At 43.2% G+C, this 25612-nt stretch overlaps 1 protein-coding gene across 1 annotated transcript in view; it reads right to left on the reverse strand.

The window, feature by feature from the left end:
* Nucleotides 1–10258: 10258 nt before the first annotated feature.
* The window catches only part of LOC124758258 (calpain-9-like), a 110275-nt gene continuing 94921 nt past the window's right edge, over nt 10259–25612 (reverse strand). Inside the window, exons 8-10 of the mRNA XM_047249082.1 lie at nt 21439–21658; nt 14162–14273; nt 10259–10353 (exon numbers count right to left, since the gene is read on the reverse strand). Coding sequence (XP_047105038.1) covers nt 10259–10353; nt 14162–14273; nt 21439–21658 — 427 coding nt within the window. The remainder of the gene's footprint in view (nt 10354–14161; nt 14274–21438; nt 21659–25612) is intronic.

The raw sequence follows: 25612 nt of genomic DNA on the forward strand, positions 1-25612 counted from the left end.
TATTGAAAGTAACGATACGGCTAGAGCCCATGTCATGTCTTGTAGAAATATAAAATGAACCCTAATACGGTTTATTATGAAGCAAGGCTACTTTGTCACAGCGTTTCAAATTTGGGGAGATCTAATGTTTACTAAAAACAAGGAAGGTGTGTTCTTTGGAGAACATTCTTCTGTCATAGACAAAACGCCAATGTAAAAAAGAGACAGAAGCATGTACCTGTGTCCTCAGCAATTATAGCGTCATCAGACAAAGGAACTATGTTCGTATCATCTTATTTTCTACTTTTAACGTTGTAGAATTGTTTTCGAATGGCTCAAGACCACAAACCCTAGAAAAATAAATCCCTAGCTGTCTTGGTTCAATCTAGCAGTCAGTAAGATGTTCCCATACTCTAAAAAGACTAGTAACTGAAACCACGGATGTCAAAACGCATTTCTAAAATGCTTGGAGAGTCCAGATCCCTAGAATCATAGCCAAACATACTTCCAAAAACTTTAAAATACTGTCCTGTTTCTAAGGCTGAAGCCGTATTTGCTTTTCAGAGAAATCACCTCCTATTTGGAGTATCTCGAGTTTAAAACGCATTGTTTAGTAGTTCAGTAAAGTCGCCGTCGCGTTTTCTTCAGCGCATATTTCACGACTTGGCAGAATCACGTGAAAGTAACTGTGCTGTTATCCTCACACTTTCGTGTACATGTCCAATAATATTCAGTATTCAGGTGCGCCTTTGAAATATGAAATGCAGTGGTCAGATAATCCTTTTAATGATCCAGCAGATTTTGTAGTAACTTCTTTGTCAGGGACATGACATTTCAATTCGAACATCATAAATTTTCTTGAGACCGAGAAGCTAATGTCCATGATTAGCACGGTCTCAGAAAGCATCGCTCATGCGAAATTCAGCTTGCCCTTTTCTCACATGACATAATGAGAACTATGGATGAAGGGCAACAAGCAGATTCCATATTTATATATGTCCGGTAACATGACACGGTGATTCATTGCAGCTGTTAAACAAGGTAGAAGCGTGTGGAATAGGTTTATAGATATGTGAGTGGCTCGAAGACTTTATCGTCAGGAGTGCCACAGAGATGTATGATAGGGGAGCTGATGTTCTCTATATATGCAAATGATTGAACGGTCTGGGTGGGGAATAATCTGCGGTTGTTTGCCGATGATGCTGTGGTGCACGGCGAGGTGCAATTGAGAATTGTAGGAGGATATAAGATTACTTAGACAAAATTTCCAGTTGGTGTGGTGAATGGTAGCTAGCTCTAAATGTAGAAAAATGTAAGTTAACGGGGATGAGTAGGAAAAACAAACCCGTAATGTTCGGCTACAGCATTAGTAGTGGTCTGCTTGACACAGTTACTTTGTTTAGATATCTGGGCGTAAAGTTGCAAAGCTATATGAAATCGAACGAGCATGTGGGGAGTTTGGTAGGAAAGGCAAGTGGTCGACTTCGGTTTAATGGGAGGATTCTAGGAAAGTGTTGTTCATCTACAAAGGAGTTCTCGTACAGGACAATAATGCGACCTATTCTTGAGTACTGCTCGAGTGTTTGGGACCCGTCGAGGTCGGATTAAAGGAAGACATCGAAGTAATTCAGAGGCGGGCTGCTAGACTTGTTACAGGTAGGTTCGAACAACAAGCAAGTATTGAGAAGATGCTTGGGGAACTCAAATAGGAATCCCTGGAAGGAAGCCGACGTTCTTTTCGAGGAACACTATTGAGAAAATTTAGAGAACCGCTATTTGAAGCTAACTGCAGAACGATTCTGTTGCCTCCAACACACATTGCGCGTAAAGGCCACTAAGGTAAGATACGAGAAATTAAGGCTCATATGGAGGCATACAGACAGTCGTTTTTTCCTTGTTCCGTTTGCGAGTGGAACAGGAAAGGAAATGACTACTAATGGTACGGGGTACCGTCGACCACACGCCGTTGGATTGCGGACTATCGATGTGGATTTGTCAAAACGAGCATATTGCTTAGCAAGTGGTTTCCTGGCTGCTTTAACAACGGGTACATTACAGAATACCCATAATCTGTCACGATCCCTCTGGGATGTTAAATACAGCTTATTTGTGGATAGCCCAGGCTGCTTTCTACTTAAAAAGTTTTACCTCCTATGTCACAAGCGAAAGCTACAAATCCTCCAGGTTCAAAACAGCTGCCTCTACCGGATTTGAAGCGTTGAGTGATAGGGCAAAGGAAACTTCTATCTTCTTAAAAGATTCCATTAATTGACTGTTCCGTTGGTTTCTGGTAGACTATTTTATACGTTATGAATGAAAAAATACACGACATTAGTGTAACATTCTGCAGTATTTAATTTTTTATTTGTTACGTCATCGTTACGTACAAAGATGAATATGTGGGGCTGTGAAATTTTTGTGCGGTCGAAGATTTTAAACTAGGTTAATCTACAGAGTATCTCAGTAACTGCTAATTTTTGGTTAAGGACAAAACGAGAGGAATTATTTAAGTAAAATGCGATGTGAAACTATTTAGCTTAGATGTGTCACATAATTCATCTAAGCTAACAAAAATTATATCATATTTTATTGAAATAATTCCTCTCGTTTTAGGCCTAAATCAAAGATCAACAGTTCTTTCGCTGAAAACCGTCGGAGGTACCCAGTAGATGTACCTTGTTTAAATTCGTCGCTCTCCTAAAAATTTCAGTCACACGTATTAATCTTTGCACCTGATCATGGCATAACAGTAGAAAACCGGTTTGTAAAATAATATATATTGTAGAATATTACAACACTGTCGTCTGTGTTTGCATTCAGACTGTCCTTACAATAAGTTACGCGTCAAACTGAGAGCCAATTCATGTTCTCATAGTATCATAGGTAGAAGCGAAGACAATTTGCTTCCAAAAATAGTGTTTAATTGTACAGTGTGCCCCCAGTGAATTTGAGGCACTGAGTAGTTAAGTACGTGCCACGATACATTGTTTTCAAAAGCAAGAACACAAACAGTTCCCTGGGAGGTCAACCAATTGTCAGCCTGCTACAAAAAACATCGCTGATCGTAATCGGATTCCTGTGATATCTACGGGATGTCTCTCATGTCCATCAATTGGGTGACTGTTTGTATAATAAAAGCATATTTTCGTTTTAAGTAGCATCCCTTTGACTTAATAGCTAATGTAACATCTGTGACCCGTAGCAATACCATGGTTTATTATTAATTTAGATCTTTCGTTCCCAATTGATAAGAACAGGGCAGGACGGGCAGGGTGTTAATATCTTCTTCATTATGAGCCACGGAATTCGCCTTACGGCTGAGGGCAAAAGCTCTCGATCGACAAAACTCAGCTGGGATTAGTTGCCTGATGTCCTGGATTTTCTTTCTTCTTGTTATAATTATGACACTGCAAATTTAACCAGTGTTCAGTAGAAAGTAAATGAAATACGATTGCTTAGTCAGTTATTTTGCTGTATCATAATGCTAAACCATCACAAGTCCTTGTGGGTAGCTTTGGTCTATGGGCTACCTCGTTTACTTCCTCATCGTCTACAGACATCTGGTGAAGCGAGATCTGATGTGGCTTCTAGAATGCTGTAGAGAGGGAGAGAGAATCTGAATTTTGGAACGCTGAACATTGTAAGATCATGTTGTAGAAGAGATTTTGTGCATCCGTCGTGAAGTAGTCTGGTAAGTCCAAATGTGGTGCATTTCTCTTTGGTTCTTTGTTTTTGTTATTGATGGTTTCGTATAGAGAATTTTTAAGGAAATCATGACGTTGGTTTACAGCAATACGCAGCATCCTCCGGTAAACAGACAGGATTCTTTTTGCTTTGCTTGTTGACATCATCCGTGATTGAGATCCATATTCGAGAATGAGGCGGATAACAACTTTTTATGTAAGAAGCCACTGGTCGATCAACTCCATGTGTTCTGTATTTCAAGGGCCGCCCTTAGGTTGAATCTGCTTTCGGTTTGTTCAAGTTTTTGTAATGCGTTTTTCTGTCAGTTTAGAAGTTCGTCTAGGTAGATTCCAAGATATTTTACATTAGATCGCGGAGAAATTTCCTTGCTCCAGAATCGAATATTGGGTTTTTGAGGGTCTTTAGCCCAAGATTGGTGAGATTTATATGCTTAGACAGAATTAGCTGGACTTTGGTTGGGTTCGATCGAATTTCCCATTTACTGAGACAGATTTCTAGTTTGGTCACGTAGTTTTTCGCCTGTCCGTTGATTGTATAGCAGGTAGGGGCGTGACATCAGTAAACCATCGGGACACGGACCGTGCATCGTAACGTTGAGGGAGCCGAGTTTCTGACGTCACAGCGTGGAACAGCACCTTCGGGAGTCTTTCCGAACTTGCAGAGTAATACCTAGCCTGTCAGATATTCCGAGCGTAGTGAGTAGCATTATCGATTCACAAGGAGGTGCTAATCAGTAACGGTGGTTCGCGACTTGCCTCATCTAAATTTTTTTCCTAACAATCGCGTATTTAATAGATTCTGATGCTTATTTACAAGTTTAATATAAGTATGTAGTATAATATTTGATGTTATGTAAATATAAGTTCACCTTTTTTTAGGAGTGAGTTTGTTCGATTGGCTTAATCTACAGGACAGCTTGCGCTACTTGTATAAAGATATTTTGCTGCTTTTTCTTGTAAGTTTTGTAATTCATATGTTGTAGAGATTCTGCTACTGGTTAGGAACAGTGATCAAGTAAGAATAGCCTTGGGGTTTTACTAAAATGTGGGCATGATGAAATAATCGTTATCTTATGTGGAGAACTATTGCAAGTTCGTATCGCACTTTTTGTAATGGAACTTTTTAAGCATGTGTCCTTACTGATCGGACATAGAACTTTTCTTTTTGTCTTAAAACATGCTTTTTTTATGTATGTTACATATAGAACAACGTGACTAGCATACGGATAATGGAGGAAATGTGCGTTTTAGTAGATCTTGTTTAGTAAACAGTGTGATCTACGAACTAGAAACATCCAGCAACTGTCGCTGGAGTGCGTTGCGATCGCGTATACCACGTTGGGTCCCACGTACCGAATGCACAAGCCGATAGTTTCTGAGCGTTTAGCAGCAGTCGATCTCAGCACGCTCAACGTTGACGTTCGACAGCACGGTCCGTGTGCCGACAGCTTAAGAGGTGTCATCCATGTATGAAGCTGTGCCCTCATTCCGCCACTTGTCTGCGGATGTCAGTAGTGTATTTTGTCTACAGCAATATGGAGATAACGGCTTCTTGAGGAACTCCCGTTTTTGATATGAGGTAAGATGACATTTGACTCTAGCTCGTACTTGTAGACTTCTGTTGCCGATGAGGCTAGCTATTAACTATACTATTTCATGTGGGAACTTGTACCTTAACATTTTGTAAAGAAGTCCAGCGTGCATTCCTTGTAGAAGGCGCGTTATGTATCCAAAAAGAGGGCAGCAGTCACATCTGTTGTTACTCAACCTTAGTAGCGCGTCAGCAGTGCTATGCTTACATTGGTATTCAGGTTGATCTGAGAATTATTCAAAACGGGAAATACTCAATTGCCATAGACGGTTAATTTGCTACCTATCTTTACTTTTAGCAGTCTGCTATATTTGATCCTGTTATTATTAAGCTCTCCCACCTCGTCTAATCAGAACAGTAATTATTTTAAAATGTTACATAGCTAAAAAGTATAGATGTTACAGTGAGTGTAGAAAGTGGCGGTTATTTTAAAATGTTCCAGAGATAAAAGGTATAAATGTTACAATGAGTGTAGAAAATACACCGAGCAACAACATCGTGGTCACCGCTTAACGCAGCGGAGAACTGAAATCCGCGACATTGCTGTCTCCGCGGCGTTGGCGGGCGGCGCTGGCAAATGACAGAATATCAGCAGGGAGTGGCCTATCCTTTAAATTTCTTCCTACCTTTAACATGTCTGTCGATGGCGTACCGGAACTGTTCAGTCTGGGTGAGTTCAGGAGTGGAACGGTGGCATAAGCTCACCATAGCGAGGAGATGTTTCTGGGTAGTATGTCTGCTCCCTTGTTGTCCAGCATTTGTTACACTGTGGTCGACAATCGGCTGTTACAGTTCACAGCACTCAAACGCAATTCATATCATTGCTTATTGCTAACGGCAGTTGTCTTTGGCAGTGACGGTCGTCTTTGAATATCTATGCTCGTAGCACAGCTCGTGTGAAACGCCCAGTACATGCTCGACTACGAAGAGATAGAACGTATCACGGAAAGACCACCCAAAATGGTTGCGATCGATTTAGTTGATATTGCTTATCTTATCCGTCCTGCGTTCGACTATCACGCTAACTGCCAGTAGTCTATACCCTACAGAAGATGTATACACCACAACCGCGAAGCGAATCGCTCACGTAACAATATTGTTGTATCTTGCTCTACACGTAACAAGGAGTTACAAATTTTCTAATTAGATTTAAATTTTGTTTTTGGTGCCGATTAATCTCGAAGTTTTTTTAATATTAGCTAGCAAATACAATTACCGCTAATATAGGGGTCTCAAACGAGAGGCAACTTTAGTTTTAACTAGCTTCTTACTAGACTTTTTACAAGCTGTGTGTCAGTCGCCACGTATTTCAGTTTCCAGGTGGAGTGTCTCTACGATTCCGAAAACTTGTCAGCGTATTTACTTCCGCAAAAGAATCCCGACCAAGGAGATTGCTGTATGATGGACCCTCAGCTACAGCAACTACAGGCAGGACTCAATGATAAAAATCGACAAGGAATGAAATGCACTCAGAAGAATGGTCTGATACGGTGAGAAAAATACGGAGCTTGGCTTGACATAGCTAATCTCTTTCAACAAACGGCCGCTTTCCTCGGCAAGTAATGACATGATATGATAACCAATTTTAGCCATCAGCCTAGACCAGTTATTAGTTCAATTTCACCACTTTGCTTCTTGATGCGCACTCGTAAGGCATTCTAGTCAAATGGAATAATGAGTTTACATCAACTGTTTAGCTTACATAAACCAAGCAAGACTCGCTTTCAAGCATTTAGATTTAGGTTTCCGTGGTTTTCCTAAAATCGCTTAAGGAAAATTCTCTTCCGCATCCTTCTCCCAGCCAAGGATGAGTTCCGTTTCTAATGATCTCCTTGTTAAACCCTAAAATTTCTTCCTCCTTCGATCATAAGTCACATGCCTACAGCTTTCATTAATTGAACCTCAGGTTAATTTCTGGATAAAAGTTTACAATTTTATGGCTGATGTCTGCCATCTTTACATGTTCACTTTCGAAGTATTGGATAACGAGAACTGCTTTCCATATAATTCGCCGTATGGGGTAATATAATATTCGGGTATTCCAACTGGAAATTGTTTATCTCTGAAATTTTAGAACGCTAGACGATATCCTTACTTAACGTAACGATTTGACCCACATTTCAAAACGATAGGTAGTCACAGTCCTCCGTGCAGCGCAGCAAATACTATACATATATGTTCCTGTTGCTTGCCAGTTTAAATAACTTTTTTTATTCTATATATCTATATCTACTTAAACACTCCTCAAGCCACTGGATGGTGCGTGGTGGAGGGTATCTTGTACCACTACTAATCATTTCCTTTCCTGTTACACTCGCAAATATAGCGAGGGAAAAATGACTGTCTATATGCTTTCTTACGATCTTTAATTTCTCTTATTTTATCTTCGTAGTCATACGCGAAATGTTCATTGGCGGCAGTAGAATCTTTCGGGAGTCAGCTTCAAATACCGGTTCCCGAAATTTACACAATAGCGTTTCGAGAAAAGAAATTTGTTCTCCCGCCAGAAATTTTCACTTGAATTCACGTGGAACCTCCATAATGCTCGCGTGTCGAGCGAATCTGTCGTTGACAGATCTAGCGGCTTGCCTCTGAATGGCTTCGATGTCTTCCTTTAATCCGACGTGGTGGGTATCCCAAACACTCGAGCAGTACTCAAGAGTGGGTCGCACTGGTGTTCTATACGCGGTCTCCTTCATAGACGAGCTACACTTTCCCCAAATTCTCCCAATAAATCGAAATCGACCATTCGCCTTCCCTACTACTACCCATATGTGCTTGGTCCATTTCAAATCGCTTTACAACATTACGCCTAGATATTTAATCGTCGTGACTCTGTCAGGCAGCTCGCTACAGTGCTGTATTCGAAAATTACAAGACTGCTTTTCCTATTCATTTTCATTAACTTATATTTTTTCCACATTTAGAGTCAGCTACCATGCATCACACCAACTACAAATTTTGTCCTAAGTAATCGTGTATCCTACTACAGTCAGTCAACGAAGACACCTTCCCGTATACTACAACGTCATCAGCAACCTCTGTCACATCCTTTAAATATATAGAGAGTAACAGCGGCCCTTGATGTAGCCTTTATCCGAGTGGTGAACCAAGGTAGTAACTGATAGGCAAGCGTCGAAATAACAAGTACTTATTTATTAAACAAGAACTGAATTCTGTACACCGCTTTATTACAACAGAAATGTCGACCTTTGACGATACCAGGAGTACCGTGGGACGAAGCCAATGAAGGTCAATGTGGTGAGAACGGGGAGAGGTGCAAGAGGGGCCCCGTGGAGAAGTAACAACACAGCTCCACTAGGTTAGGACCTCGTGGGGGATAAGCGGGCAGGTGCCGTAACGACACGTTCCCAGGAGGCTGCGTACTCGTGGGCAGTCAGCTTGAAGATCCAGTGGAGCGGTGCCCTCGGACGCAGCTGACGGTGCTCACAATACGGTGTGACGGCGCCAATTCCTACTGTCCACAAAAGCACAGACTGCTCAGTCCCACCCATTGTTCCCCGCTTCCTGTACTTGAACAACATACCAGAAACGGAATTAAACACTCCAATCACAGCAGAGGACATAAGCAAGCACTTCACAGCAAACGCATCACATCGCCTGGCCACGACCCCTTTTTCTCATCAGTGTTGGAATCTGGTACGAGTATACCACTAATCTCTCCATAGGCTACTATTCGGACCTGTGGAAAATTCCAAAATCCTATTTCTGCTTGAACCAAACAAACCCCCACCCCGCACTGATAAGTCCTCGTATTGCCCAATCTGCCTCACCTCAGTGTTTAGCATGGTCTTCGAATCCGTTCTCTCCCGACGCATCCACCGACATTTACACCAATACCATCTGCTTCCATTACTGTGTGACTTCCATCTCTCCTTCTCTGCTGGTGATCAACACCTAAACCTCACCCATCTCCTGTTCCAATAGCTCAACAACTTTAAATCCGCCATTTTGTCTCCCTCGACCTAGACAAAGCATATCACCACATATGTCTTGCAGCTTTCCTATTCAAACTCCAGACCAACGCACTTCCAGTCAACTATGTACGCCTTATTGCATCCTTGCTCTACAATCGCCCATCCTATGTCATTCTTAATCACACCAATTCCTGTACCTTCCGCCCCACTGCAGGTGTGCCCCAAGGTTCCATTCTCCCCCCTCTCCGTTACCTCTTATACATTGTCAGTATGTCCAAGCCATCTCCTCCCACCCATCTTCTTCAGCATGCTGACGACACCGCATTCCTGCCCTCTATCCCACTCTCCAGAAATTCCAAAAAGTCCCTCCAAATCTACCTCAATGAGTCTACCTCCTGGCGGACTAATGGCTTCTGAAGATTAACCCCTCCAAAACCTAGGAAATAAATTATAAGGCGCACCACCCTCACCTTCCGTCTGCATGACTTCTACTTTATCATTTATGATCATCCCATCTAGCTAACCAACACTCTAAAATACCTTGGACTAACCTGCAACTGGTAACTACTGTGGAATTCTCACCTACTACCCGTCGAACAGAAATCCCACAAAAAGACTAAAACTACTAACTGGGCAAACATAGGGACTACACCCTTCCGCTTTCCTTCACAAGTACAAACCCTGATCCGCCCCATCCTTTGCTATGCAAATGTTGCATGGATATCTGCCCCTCCTAAGTTCTCTAAGTCCCTCCAGATACTTGGATGTCAAGCATTCCACCTCACTTTCCTCAACTGCTTACCTCCCTCACAAGGATCCTTTATGGCTCATGAAAATCCCACTTCTCCACACTCGCACTGAACAGTCCCAAACACTTTACACCATCCACAAACTCAACTCCAAAACTCATGTTGTTTCCCCTCTACTTTCCAATCCTCAAACACTGCCGTGCCTTTACCAACCCATTCCACCGCTCCTACTCTCCCAAAGAAAATCCAACCACCTGCCTCTCCCAGATCGTGAACTTCACCCTGACATTTATCCATTCACCACCTGTGCATTCGAGGACAGTAGAGAATGGTGCTGTCACGCCCTGTCGTGAGCACCGTCAGCCGCTTCCAAGGGCACTGCTTCGCTGGATCTGCAATTTGATTGCCCACAAGTGCACAGCCTCATGGGAACGTGTTGTTACAGTGTCCCACCTTACCAGGGCTTCCTCTCCCTCCCCTCCCCACATTTTCTTACCCCCTTTCTTCTCCCCATCTGTCTTCCTTTCCCGGCCCCACCCCTTTTCCCGACAACTATTAACATCACCAATTTCCCGTCAATTCCATCCCTTCTTCTGTCCTAACCCCCATCGCTGCTGTACAGCAGTCTTCCATCCCTATGCCACAACATTCCTTCCTTCCTCACTGGCCAACATTCCCCCCTTCAACAACAACCTCCCTGTCCAACATCAGGTCCTCCCGGTTATTAGTGACAGAAAAGTGCTTCTTTTAAATATCAGTGTTTCGCCAACAGGCTATAAACGTTTTTTTTATTTGCGTTTATTGTGTTTCGTTTTATCTTTTATTATTACTTTTTTTAACTACCAGTGCAAGAGATCAATCTAAAAACTTCAATTTAATTTTTTTCGTTCAAAAACGTTTTAACTTCAATGTAAATATCTCTCCTATTACCGAGCGAGGTGGGGCAGTGGTTAGCACACTGGACTCGCATTCGGAAGGACGACGGATCAAACCCGCTTGTGGCCATCCTGATTTAGGTTTTCCTTGATTTACCTAAATCACTCCACGCAAATGCCGGGATGATTCCTTTGAAAGGGCACGGCCGATTTCCTTCCCCATCCTTCCCTAATTCGATGGGACCGATGAACTCGCTGTTTGGTCCCCTCCCCCAAACCAACCAACCTCCCCTATTTGTCTCTTTTATTCTTTTTCACCTAATTAATCTTTTGCTGTCAGTTGGCTGTAGAACGGGTTGCCTGTACCGATGACAGCTCTCCCTCCTTCCCGCCCATATGCGGCATAGGGGATGAATTACCAAGAATAAAAGGCGTGACGGCTCTGTCTGGCGGGTAGCGGCGAGCAGGCGTACTCTGTACTGGAGAGTCGAGGCGATGGTGCGGACGCAAATAGGTGCCTGTGACTGCAGCGCTATTTACCACGACCAGCCATATTGGCGTGGGATGCAGCACCAGGCACTGTAGTGGCTGCAGGAGGTTTTGCGGTAAACAATTCAACGACTTTTCAGTTGACAAACAACCTCCAAGATGAGGCAGGGGCCGTACCAGGGACCGTACCTAGCCCTCGGAGCATATCTGTGAGACGTGTGGTCGAATATGCAGGGGCACACCACAGTCCTATCACGCTTCTCTGTGGCATTTCTGACGTTGTCTCTGATGAACTCCCGCCGTCGACGACAACATACTGGTTTCTATTACAAGAAGCCTTCGAGCCACAAATCTGGGAGCGTAATCTGCATACTCGGATCTTCGTTAACAGTCTGTAGTGGGGCCCCGTGTCAAAAGCATTCCAGAAATAGCAGTATTAGTGTTTAATGTCCTGTCGACAACGAGGCCATTAGAGACGGAGCGCAAGCATGGATTACGGAAGAATGGGCAAGGAAGTCGGCAGTGCCCTCTCAAAGGAACCATCCCGGCATTTGCGTGGAGTGATTTAGGGAAATCAAGGAAAACCTAAATCAGGATGGCCACAAGCGATTTAGCGAAATCACAGAAAACTTGGCTAGCCGGAAACGGGTTTCAATCACTGCGCCACCTCGCTTGGTATGACTATGGAATTTGACTATTGTCCATTATCCATGGTTTGCTGAACATCATACGAAAGAAAGGCAAACCGAATTTCGCGAGTGATGCGTTCTAAATCCACACTGATCTGTAGACAGAAGCTTATCCGTCTAAGGAAAATTTGTTATTATAGAATTCAGAATATGTTCAAAAATTCTGTAACAAACTGATGTTAAGGATATTGGTTATAGTTTTGGGTGTCCGTCTTTTTACCATTCTTATATAAGGAGTCACCTTTCTAGTCGCTTGGGATTTGCGCTGGGCGATATATTCGTGACAACTGCAAAAGGGCCATTGCCGAAGAGTACTCTCTATAAAACTGAATTGGAATACCATCCGAACCTGACGAGTTATTTGTTTCACTATACCAGAGATTCCTACTACTATGTCCTTCATACGGGACTCTGTGCGACGTTCAAACGATCTTCCCGCGTGAGTGAGTTCTTAAAATCGAATTTTAAAAATTCAGAGGTCACTTTTCAAACGATCAGTGAGTCTCCTGAATAAAACAGTACTCTTGAACCATAAACCTGGAGCAGTAAGACAGTGACAAATATTACCTCCAGTTTTATGCCTCAAACAGGGGGTTGTGTCAACTAATAAACATACTTTGGCAGAAATGTTGTTTCTTAAACCGATATATCAGTCCATTACTTTACTGCTATTAGTCATATTGTACCGTAGTGGTACAATGCGATTCCTTCGCTTGAAAAATAGAATACTTTTAGATTTTTCTCGTAGTGATTACGATAGCAAGATAAGATGTTCTCAAACTAGCACAAATATGGCGTCGATTTCAACGTTTTCCCATTGTATTGGTACATGTTACACAAAAGGGTTTTGACGATGATTCACGCAAAGAAGTCCCAAAACGGCCACCACAAATGAAAACATCGGAAAAGTGCACAATTTGCTATGGGACAAAGGTAGATTAAATCTGTATGAAACGGGTGATGTCATAAGCTTGTTAGGAGTGGAAGATTTTACACGGAGAATTAACTACGAGAAAGTTTCGTGGAACTTGAATACGGCATTGTTTAACGCTGGTCAAGAGAAACTGTGATAACAAACTTCACAACGATTTCTGACAGCTTTAGAAAGAGTACAATTGATATATTGTGTCGCTCAATTACTGTCGATGCACCATTTATAAACAGGAAAGGCACAGAAATCCAAGCAATGAATGGAAGCTGATGGCCCACCAAGAAAAGTGAAATCGTAATCATCTGTCGGAATGCCTGTGACAAGTATTTTCTGGTGTGCTGAAGGGCTGATTATATTATAGAAAGTAACAGAACATGTTGTGAATGTCGTGGTAGTATTCTGAACCACCCAGATAATAATATGTGAGAAGTGTCAAATTGATAGCAAAAGAAAACCGGCGTAATGCTACTCATCTAAGGAGAGTTATGTTAGCAGAACAATAATACGAGTAGCAGTAATGTTTTCTTATTTACAACACGATTACATGAAGCACATACTGTAGTGCTTTTACCTTCCTTTAACTGAAGATGGTTGATTAAATGATCGGTGTGCATTTTCCTCTGTTTTCATTTGGTTAGTGTCAACTCCAGCAAGTGGTCGAGTTACGTTACTCCAGGTGCCTGCTCTGTCAGCTAGTACAGGAGAGTCAACGTCAATGTTTGTTACGTTTTTAATAGGGTGTTCACCCAATCGTACACTGTGATAAGACATTTTTGCATAGGTATTGAGGAGAGGAAGTGGATTACCGAACTAAAAAAACTAGGGTCCTGTTTAAAAATGACGTACAGTTGTACAACTTTCGTAATGAACAAAGTTATGAGAAAGCCGTCATACTGGTTATTGGCCTCCTGGTAGGTAAACAATTACTGCTTGATACATTGTTTATTTTGCTTCTGAACGAAAAGTTATTTGCAGTTGTAAAGATAAACGGTAAACGCTGTCATTAGCACTAGAGGCATGCAGGTTATTCACAGGTATGTACGTCGCTAGCAGTTATAGTGTTGAGGGTGAGAACGTACATGTAGAGGGAATTTCGAATGTCTGCACCAAAATGCACCTGTGGTAGTTACTGTTGGCGGGTGTGTGTTAAAGCTCGATGGTTCGGAGATCGATAGTGGACGTGTAAGTCGTAGTAATGGCTTAGTGGATTTCTTACCGGAGGTGGTGAGCGTGAGCAGGAACTGCGGGTTGGTAGTGAACTTGCTGATGTCGTTGCGGCAGCCGCCTGCACTGCGCCCCGCCACCCATTCCCCGTGGCACACCTCCACCTGCACACAGGGAGCGCAAGGCTTCATGGCTTCTGGCAGCGGCTCTGGGCTAGAGCGTATACGCAGGGCTTCCAGCTGCTCCTACCTGTGATTTCTATGCAACCTGCAACGCCTTCAGAAGCCACATCCGACATTTTCATGTTCTCTCGCTCGGTTTGCACAAATTATTAGCCTTACAGAATAAATGAACGGAACCTTATCGTAGGACGTTTAATGTAGTGTAATGAAGTAAATTTTGTACTGGGATATGTTTTCGCTGGAGGCCTCAGTTTTCGAACTACTCAATAAAAACGCGCTTCAAGGTTACTTTTGTAAGTTTGCTCGAAAAATACGGCCTCTTGCGAAAATGTGTCGCAGTGCAGAATTTGACTACAAAAAGGACCTGTTCATTTCTTCTGTAGGACTAATAGTCTGCACGTACCAAGGAAAAGAATATGAAAGTCTTGCACAGGTATTTGAAGACAATGCAGGTTGCATAAAACATAGGCAGGGGCAAAGAATCAAACTGAATAAAGGTACCACATATGACGAAGACAGATCGACACATACTATTGTAGAGAGCCAAGATTCTAAGTAATGTTTCAAAGAAAAAGTTACCTCGAGATGGTACAATCGCTGGACAAGGAATAAGAGTACAGCCAATTTTCAAAAAATTGGCCAGGTGCGAGTAAGACTCAGCTCTGAGTATTCTGTACAAACTTAATTATATATAAATATGCTTCATCCATTCAAGGAACCAAGAATATCGAAGATTTTTGCCTGTTATTGCCATTGATGCTGGCAAGACGTTGGTGCTGGGAATTCCAAAAATTTCCGAGAACTTTCGGACAATAAATTATGAAAAATATTTTTTCATGTGAAATAATAAAAAATTAACACTTCGTGATTTTTTTTCCTTTACCTGAACTGTGAAACCTTGTTTTTTTGCCAAATTGCATGATTCTAGTTCAGTGTGAAGTACCCCCATAGGTTTTGATGAGTGAGTCTGCGAGTATCAAAATATGTGACAAATCTTAAGATTGCGGTGACTTAGAAGCTTAAGTGTTTTACACTACAAAGAAATCATTGATCACTGTATGTGATAAAAGTTTCATCTTGAAACGTCTACGCATTCCTGAGAAAAAGTGACCTTAATAGACGGACAGACAGCGAGACAATCGGATAATAAATGTCGAAAAACGCTTTTTTTCGTGTGAGAGAATCACAAATTAACAACTTCGGATTTTTTTCCTTCAGGCGTACTATGAAACCTTACTTTTTGCCAAATTTCATGATTGTAGGCCAACGAGAAGTACCCTATAGATTTTGATGAGTGAGTTTGCGAGTGTCAAAATATGTCACATAAATGGTCGTATCTTTTCATTACACCGACTTAGAAGCTCCAATTTTTTACACCGCCAAGGGACCGTAAACCTTAGTGTGTAACATAAATTTCAACTTGATACGAGTTCGTATACCTGTTACTGAGAAAGCGTTTTAATAGCCGAACAAACAGACAGACAGGTGAACAATAAAGTGATCCAGTAAGATTCATCTTTTTACCAATTGAGGTACAGAACCCTAAAAATGACCAAGGAGAAAAATGGTGTTGATAAAGTCTTAGCAGACTGAGGGTTTCTATTATTTCATCCACAAAATTTAAGAAAGTAAACAGGGAAATGATACATTAACGATAGCAGAAGTATCGTACGTAAGGGACGCTGGATTAGTTTGTTCCGCTTAAACACCTTTAAGTTCAATCTCATTGATTTTATGACTTTTGGTGAGATTGTATCTTTAATTACCATCGATATTAACCTACTCGCACACGCTGTCCTTTAATGACCGATACGAAGGTATCTAATTACAATTCTTACATAAATTCATCCGGAGGCCATTGCAGAATATGAAACCGGAGATTTGTAGTTGTTAACGTGTGCTTTGCACACAGTCAAGCCGATACCGAGAAGTGCGGTGAAGATGAGGACTCTCGTGCGCCATGTTTTAGCTTGACTGCAAATAGGTAACCTCATATGTTAGATCAGTGTTATAAGCATCCGCGTCGTAGACGAGCTAAATAAACTTTATGAAGTCATGCACCGCACAGGTGCTCTTAAGGTACAGACCCTTGTGAACGAAGAGCGCTAAGGTCTCATTCTCGTTCGTTTTCAAGGACTTCCCGAAGTCACTGCTACTTTTCGCGCTCGGAAGTATGTTTCGGTATATGTAGACGAATAAATGTCTCAAGGTTTAAGTTCAGTCGCACTGGTGCAGAAAATTATGTCCGGCCGTTAAGTCAGCCTTTTCCTTTGTAATTCATAATCCCATAACTCGTTGCAAAATTTCTTTCTTCGAAGAGTCTGGTCTGGTAGACTGGTACATTGATAAGCCAAAACATTATGATCACAGCCCACTGCGATGTTGGATGCAGCCTGGTGGCACTGGAGCTCGTGGTGCGGTAACAAAAGTATGTAAGCGGAGAAGACACGGACGAGGGATCACCGTAGCGAAGATATGGACTCCAAACGGGGGAATGCACTGAGATAAGCAACTGTGACAAAGGAAATGGCTCTGAGCACTATGGGACTCAACTGCTGAGGTCATTAGTCCCCTAGAACTTAGAACTAGTTAAACCTAACTAACCTAAGGACATCACAAACATCCATGCCCGAGGCAGGATTCGAACCTGCGACCGTAGCGGTCTTGCGGTTCCAGACTGCAGCGCCTTTAACCGCACGGCCACTTCGGCCGGCGACAAAGGAAAGATTATTGTTAAGCAGAGCCTGTCAATGGGGATCTCGAAAACGGCGAAGCTAATCGAGTGTTTACGTGCTACTGTCGTGAACATCTACGGAAAGAGGTAGGACAGTGAAACTACCACTAAGTGCTAAATGGTTGGACGTCCACAACTCTCTGCTCTGTAAGACAGTGATCTGTGACATTTATGCGAAAGAGCACAATACTGGTGTATGCACAAGTGTTCCGGAGCATACCGTTCATCGTACATTGCTGAACACGGACCTCCGCAACAGACTACCCCTACATGTTCACACGTTGACCCAATGACATCGTCAATTACGATTGCAATGGGCACGGGACCATCGGGGCTCGACAGTCGATCAATGGAAACATGTCTTCTCTTCGGGTAGTCACATTTTTCCTATACTAGGTCCCTAGTCATCTCCACAAACGCCGTCATCGAGGTCAACGACGACTCGAAACGTGCAGCGCGCAACAGACGCATGTTGGCGGAATCAGTAATATGCTGTCGGAGACATGCTCCTTTGCTTGCAGGAGACCTGTGGTAGTAAACGAAGACACTCTGACAGCTACGAACCACCTGTATCCGTCCATGCTTGAAGTCTTCCCCGACAGCGATGTCATCTTTCAGCAGTATAAGAAATTGTCCGTGGCTCGGAGACAGAACCTTGCTATAGTGATTTGAGGACTATTACAGTGAACGCACATTGATGTCACGGCAACCAGATTCGCCTGATGTAAATCCAGTAGATCCTATATGGGTCGGTATCGGTAGTCAACACCGCGCACGCAAATCAGCGGCCTGTTATTACATGACCTGTGGGTAGACACCTAATGCTACATACCTCTACAGACCTATCGACAAACTGTCGGATCGCTGATACGCAAAGTAAGAGTTGCATTTAGTTCCAAAGACGGACAAACAAGCTGTTAAGCAGGTGGTCATAATGTTTTGGCTCGTCAGTGTATAAAAGTGCTGGAAGCAGCAGACTTCAAAACTACGTTAGACTGTTTTATTTTGAGTTGTCTGTGTTTCGTTAAATTACTTCAAATGAATCTTGGGACTCATAATAAATAAAGTCCGTGCCCTTTCGTCCCCTCACCCCTAGTCTACATTCTCCCTCATTTCGAAGATTTTGTAGCGAGAAAGTCCTTAACGTTCGCACTGTTAAGGTGACGGCCAACTTAGGAAAAAGCAAAGCAATCAGCCACTCGTTTTCGAAGAGTTTTAACGTGCCACAGATGTCTACGATTCTAATAGTAGTAGCAATAATAATAATAATAATAACAATAATGTGTCGCGAATTGGTGTCATACGTATACGATGCCAGTAAAGTGAAAGTTGACTGTCCTTAAGCGCCAGTAGATGTAAATTCAGATTCTACACGAACCTACCAACGCCTCTGCCATTTCCTGAGTGTTTCGAATTCTTCTAGAGCGATTGCCATACGCGCCTTTGTTCACGACACACACACGGGAAGTTATCATCATTGTTTGGAGAATTACGGCTAGATACAGAGGTACGATCAGTTCTGAAAATAATTTCTTTTTATAATTCTGTCATGTGAGATAATTCACACTTTGATGTAATAAACTAGTTACACGTGCAACTGAATTCGTTTGTGTAAAATACGCACGGTAAGATGTTTGTGTAACTTTATGGACGCATGCAGAAGATGAAATCAACTGAACTGAAAGTAAATATTTCCGTCGATTTGTAGCACCTGAATATTTCTTTGTAGTACAAGAATATTTAAATGAATAATATTGTTAATTATTTAAGTATATATACTTTAATTTATTACACATTTCCAATGATTCATATGAACATCCGGGCTCAACACTATGTTGAATGATTACATTTCACTTTTAATGAGTTGTGAACATTCTAATAAACTGGTAATACTCTGAAGCCTTTCTTTTACTAGCGACTGACCCCCGACGGTTTGTGCTCCACGAACTGTAAATGGACGATGCAATTCTCGAGTTTCAACTGACGGATTCAATATTACCCATAATAAATAAACTGTTCTGCTAGAATTCAAGTCCGGAATAGCAATGTATCATCAGAATGTTGAATAAAAATCTTTTACCCAACCAAATGATGTTACATGTCTCAAATGACTGATGATACTCTCCTCGGGTATGCAGCCGGATAAGGTAGTCATCTTGACACAATGTTTCAACGAAGCATCTGGCCTCTTTTTTCAGGTGCGGAACAGTTCCGGCGAGATCGTGCATCAGCATACTCACTTCAAGATGGCGGGTAGATGCTCCGTTCAAATGTTGTGTCAAGATGACTACATTACCCTGCTGCATACCCGAGAAAGCATCAGTCATTACGCGGGGAAAGTCTACGTAAACTGGTCCCAAACGTCTGTTGTCGCAAATATACGAAAACCCAATTACATCTGACAAGTATAACATGTCTTAGATTTGACCTTATGTACTCCATTAGTGATTACAAAGTATGATCTTCGATTTTTTCTTTCAATTGGAATTTATTTAAGTATTAAGGGGTTAAGAGTCTTAATAGTAACGAACGGGGAAATCCACAGACCAACAGTTCTGAAATGTAGTACTACAGAAGAATCCTAGAGATTAGATCGGTAGATTGCCTAACTAGTGAGCAGGTACTGAAAAGACAGCTTTGTAATTTACACGATACAGAATAGAAGTGAGCACTCACCATTATCAGTATTTCACTCAGCGCTACGACTGTGAACACAGGCCTGAAGTCTATGGCTATGTGTGAGTGTGGGATGCTGTTTCTTCCAGTCGTTTCAGCCTATATTCGGGAAGCCAGTCTTATTTATTTTTCATTTATTGCCTTACTCGACTTCCTGTGGTTTGTCGTGTGAACTTATGAACCGTATCAGATTTGTTGTTTGTGCTAGGTACTGTCAACTTGAACTGTACGCCTTTACCTGAGTGGAATATCACCCGTCAGGTCGCAAGCTCACCCAAGTGAGCAGGCCTTCAGGCAAGCTACAGACATGTATCCTGTGTTAAATGCAGCACGTAATTCGCAGAGCAGCTCTGTATACACTTGTTAGTAAGTTGCTTCTAAAAGTCCTGTGTCGTATACTGATATTCAAGGCGTGCTCTACACATTATTTAAGTAACAACAAATGTAGTGTTGTGGCTTAAACCATTTTAACCCTTATCCGTGAAGATGACTGAAATCGGTCGATATTTGGGTTTAAAATAAAAGCGGCTGATGGTCCAACATGCGTTTTATACATCACCAATTTAGTATCAGAGGGGAGTGTGAGGGGTCAAAATCATAGAGGGAGACCAAGAAACGAATACAGAAAGCAGATTCAGAAGGATATGGGTTGCAGTAATTATAGATGACATGGTGAGCTGCGTCAAACCAGTCTTCGGACTGAAGACCAGAACAACAATAACAGCTGAAACTGACCAAGGGCAGAAAAAAGGAGAAAAAGCCTGCCGGAAACGGCGAAGCTGATTGCCCGTTCGCGTGCTGCTGTCGTGAGAGCCAGTGAGCACAGTGAAACCACGAGTAGGTGAGTGGAGGTCGGAAGATTGCCCGCTCTATAAATCAGGACAGGAAGCGATGTGTAGCATATCTGATGACGCGGTACAACGCTGGTTCAGGCACAAGTGTTTCAGAACATACCGTTCCGGTAACATTGTTGAACACGGGGACCTGCAGGAGAGGACCCCCATATGTCCCCCTGTTGATCTAACTGCAGTGTCAATTACGGTTGCAGCCGGCACGGGAGCATTGAGATTGGACCGTGGGTCAATAGAAATGTATAGCCTGGTCGAATGAATCAAGTTTCATGCTACACCAGGATGATGGTATTGTTCAGGTACGTAGTGATCCAAGGGAACAGTTGCTCGAGACATACACCGCGTCAATGGTGGGAGGGGGGAGGAGGAGGGGGGAGGCTGAGGAGGCGGTATATTTCTATGAGAGAGATTCACATGGGCCTCCAAAGAATCTGTGATTGTAATCGAAAGCACCGTGGCAGCTGGGGTCTACGTAAATGTTATTGCAGACCACCTGCATCCCTTAATGCTCGTGTTCCCCGATGGCGATGGAATCTTCGAGCAGGATAAATGTCCGTGTCACAAGCTCCGAAACGTACTGCATAGGAGTATGAGAGTGAATTCTCGCTGATGTCCTGGCCACCAAATTCGCCTGATTTGAACCCTGTGGAACTCATCACCTCCGAGCGCAGAAACCACTGACCCATAATTTACTGGAATTGTGTGACGCGTGCATAGTCATCTAGTACCTCTTACCTCCGCAAACCTACCAACGACTTGTCGAACCCACGCCAAGCAGAATCGCTGCTGCCTTGCTATCCGAAGACGCACGAACACGCTATTAAGCAAGCAGTCATAAATGTTTCGGCTGATTGGTGTACGTGCGCTAGGAGGGTGAGATACTGACGTAGCGGCGGCTCCTGTCGGCAGCACTGTTGCCGTTGCTGGTGGCGGCGTTGGCGCCTTCGGCGTCGCAGTCCAGGTCGGGCACGAGCGTGGCGACGGTGATCTCGGAGAAGTGTCGCTGGAAGTCGGAGAACTCCATCCAAAACTCGCCGTCCGGCGCCGGCTGCAGCGCGCCCATCTCGCGCCGCGTCTCCTCGTCCAGCAGCTGCCAGCGCCCGTCCCTGCCCACACACTACTTGTTTCTGGGGCATCACGTCACATCTAGGCTATTGTGTTTCCAGGAGACACCCATTACAAAACACAACAATATTCAGAAGAACAAAAATGTGAAACCAGTTTAACAGGTAAGCACCGTACAAAATCTAGCGACCACAATACAAACTAACGCACGCACTCGCAAATACATACACGTACACATATGGTAACATACTTAGACTTTCGCCCCATGTGCGACGGCCATACTGACGTTTGTTCTTCTAGACATTTTTATTCAAGGCTAGCTGTTCCCGGCAGCTGTTGCTGTGCCTCAGTCTCATTACATGGAAAACAAAGATAACAGAAAACACACGTTTCTAATATACCGGGTGATCAAAAAGTCAGGATAAATTTGAAAACTTAATAAACCACAGAATAATGTAGATAGAGAGGTAAAAATTGACACACATGCTTGGAATGACATGGGGTTTTATTAGAACAAAGAAAGTATTGCTAGACGCGTGAAAGATCTCTTGCGCGCGTCGTTTGGTGCAGATCGAGTGCTCAGCCGCCACTTTCGTCATGCTAGGCCTCACAGGTCCCCAGACCTCAGTCCGTGCGATTATTAGCTTTGGGGTTACCTAAAATCGCAAGTGTATCGTGATCGACCGACATCTCTAGGGATGCTGAAAGACAACATCCGACGCCAATGTCTCACCATAGCTCCGGACATGCTTTACAGTGCTGTTCACAACATTATTCCTCGACTACAGCTATTGTTGAGGAGTGATGGTGGACATATTGAGCATTTCCTGTAAAGAACATCATCTTTGGTTTGTCTTACTTTGTTATGCTAATTATTGCTATTCTGTTCAGATGAAGCGCCATCTGTCGGAAATTTTCTGAACTTTTGTATTTTTTTGGTTCTAATAAAACCCCATGTCATTGCAAGCATGTGTGTCAATTTGTATTTCTCTATCTACATTATTCCGTGATTTATTCAGTTTTCAAATTTATACTGACTTTTTGATCACCGGGTATATGGAAATTGGATATACGTCCTAATTTCCTTGTCTCCCTCCCTGTCTCTGTCCATATCCCCCTCCTCTTCCCTCTCTCTGTCCATCGCCTCCTCCGCCTTTCTCTTTCCACCTTCTCCTCCCTCCTCTCTCTCCATCTCTGCCCCCTCTCTCCCTTCTCTTTACCCATTACCTCCTCCGCCTCTCTCTCCATCCTCTCCTGCCCCCTTTCTCTGTCCATTTCCTCTCCCCCACAGCACCCCTGACATTTAATTCTGTTCATTGTTTCATATCTATTGTATTTTCAGATTCCTTAGTAGTATCTAATAATAAGCCGATAAGCCATAAATAGAGCTTTCCTGTTTGCTAACAACGTTTCGCTATTATATACAGGGCGTTTTCGTAAGATCGTGCAAAAATTTAACAGGACACAGAGGGTGTTCCACTGAACAATTTGAGGTAGGGAAGGTGAGGTCGGAGAAGCCAGCTTAAAGAGATAAGGAATAAAATCACATCACTGTGTATTTCTTTAGTTACAGTTAACTGCAAATACCATCACTGACACAATGAACTTACAATCTGAACTGTATCCTAGAACATGTGTTGAAACTCACGGCCATCAACCTCAATGCAAGCATGACATCGGCTAACAAGATTCTGACGCACCCTGACAAATATCCCTGGTGTGATCCTCGTATTTTCCAGGTCCCTCGGTCCTTATTTCCAATGAACCATTCTCCCGCATTCGTCGATAGAGAGAAATAAACACTCGCTGTTAGAGATGATGCCTGTTGGGAAATCTTTCCATGTACAGCCTTCCAGCAGCGAGAGCGTTCCAACGTACTTCGCACACACAAGGTGTACGCCAGTGAGTTCTGCAGCTGTGCCGGTATTACTCCGTCGTATTGTACTGTACGTCTCTGAACAGCACCAAGTAATGAATGGGTCTGCCGTTGATTCATAGAAAGTTCTGTCACGGGACAATGTAAATACGATACAACAGACCCACCTTATGGACAAGTAGGGTAAACAAAACCTGCATCATGACTTCCTAGTAGCCGGTCGCTGTGGCCGAACGGTTCTATGCGCTTCAGTCCAGAACCGCGCTGTTGCTACGGTCGCAGATTCGAATCTTGCCTCGGGCATGAATGTGTGTGACGTCCTTAGATTAGTTAGGTTTAAGCAGTTCTAATCCTAGGGGACTGATGACCACAGATGTTAAGTCCCATAGTACTCAGAGCCATTTGAACATTTGCTTCCTACTAATCAGGCTCGTCCTCCTTGTTACGTTGCAGGAAATAAAAGCCTGGAGTTTGTTCTTTTGGACATGTCCGAAACAACAAAACGATGCAGAATCCGCATCTGTGACACATATTACGTAATTGATGGTGTAGGGAAGGAAGAAAGGAAGGAAAAAAAAGGGTAGGAACTTTTGACGTCAGCTACATTAGGACTTGGTGCGTAGTTAGCGGCGACGACTGAAAGTGTGTGACCGAAAGGGCTTCGAACCTGGGAACTCTGCTTACTAGGCAATTGCGTGAATCACTGCACCATCCAGCCACAGTGTTTATCGCAACACCGCGGACTGTCTCGGCACACCTCTTGGCTCATCCACACTCCCGCCTAGCGGCACTCCGTCCATGTACTCCATGCTCGCAACTTTGAGATACCCATAAGAGGTAGAACGTAATTCTACATCGGCGTTGAAGGTGGTGGATTCATTGTCATCGAGGCGACACGTCGTCTATGAAGGGTCTGACAGTACTGCGTCCTCTCTATACTAAAATATTGTGTCCACAACCTATTGGTGATCAGGATTTCTTTAGTGTCTTGATGGGCAATACATCCAACACTTCATTGCGGATGCACAATTACGTTCGAACTCCTGTGCGAGTCTCAAATTGGCGAGTGTGGAAGAAATGAATGGGAACTTTGGAGAGATGGTGCTGGGCGGGAATGTGAGTCGGCCGCGAGACATGCTGAGATAGTCCGAGCAAGTTGAATGAGCACAGTGTCTGGGTGACGCAGTGGTTAACGCCAACTGCCTAGTAAGTAGGAGATCGAGGGTTCAAATACAGGTCCGCCACAAATTTTCATCGTCACCACTGATTCCACATAAAGTCCAGATGCAGCTGTCATCAGAAGCTCCTTCCCTTTCCTTTCCTTTCTCCCCTTTTATCTTTAAAACGATATACACATATATATGTCTGACGAATGTTCATTAGAATATTCTGTAAATATTTGAAGTATATCGCTTAAGAACTTTTCGAAATTTTTGGTAATAATGTTTCCCCTTTATATACACTGAAGCGCCAAAGAAACTGGTATAGGCATGCGTATTTAAATACAGGCACATGTGAACAGGCAGAATTAGGCGCTGCGGTCGGCAACGCCTATGTAAGACAACAAGTGTCTGGCGCTGTTGTTAGATCAGTGACTGCTTCTACAATGGTAGGTCATCAACATTTAAGTGACTTCGATCGTGGTGTTACCGTAGGCGCACGAGCGATGGGCCACAGCGTCTCCGAGGAAGCGATGAAGTGAGGATTTTCCCGTACGAAGATTTCACGAATGTACGGTGAATATCAGGAATCCGGTGAAATACCTAATCTCCGACATCGCTGGGCTGGAAAAAGATCCTGGAAGAACGGAACCAACGACGACTGAAGAGAATCGTTCCACGTGACAGAAGTGCAAGCCTTCCGCAAATTGCTGCAGATTTCATTGCTGAGCCATCAACAAGTGTCAGTGAGCGAACCATTCAACGAAAAATCATCGATATGGGCTTTTGGAGCCGAAGGCCCTCTCGTATTCCGTTGATGACTGCACGACACAAAGCTTTGCTCCTCGCTCCTCAACACCGACATTGGACTGTTGCTGACTGTAACCACGTTGCCTGGTCGGACGAGACTCGTTCGAATGTGTATCGAGCGGATGGATGTGCACGGGTATGGAGACAGC

The sequence above is a fragment of the Schistocerca piceifrons genome, chromosome 1 (genome assembly GCF_021461385.2).
Source record: "Schistocerca piceifrons isolate TAMUIC-IGC-003096 chromosome 1, iqSchPice1.1, whole genome shotgun sequence".
Lineage (NCBI taxonomy): Eukaryota > Metazoa > Arthropoda > Insecta > Orthoptera > Acrididae > Schistocerca > Schistocerca piceifrons.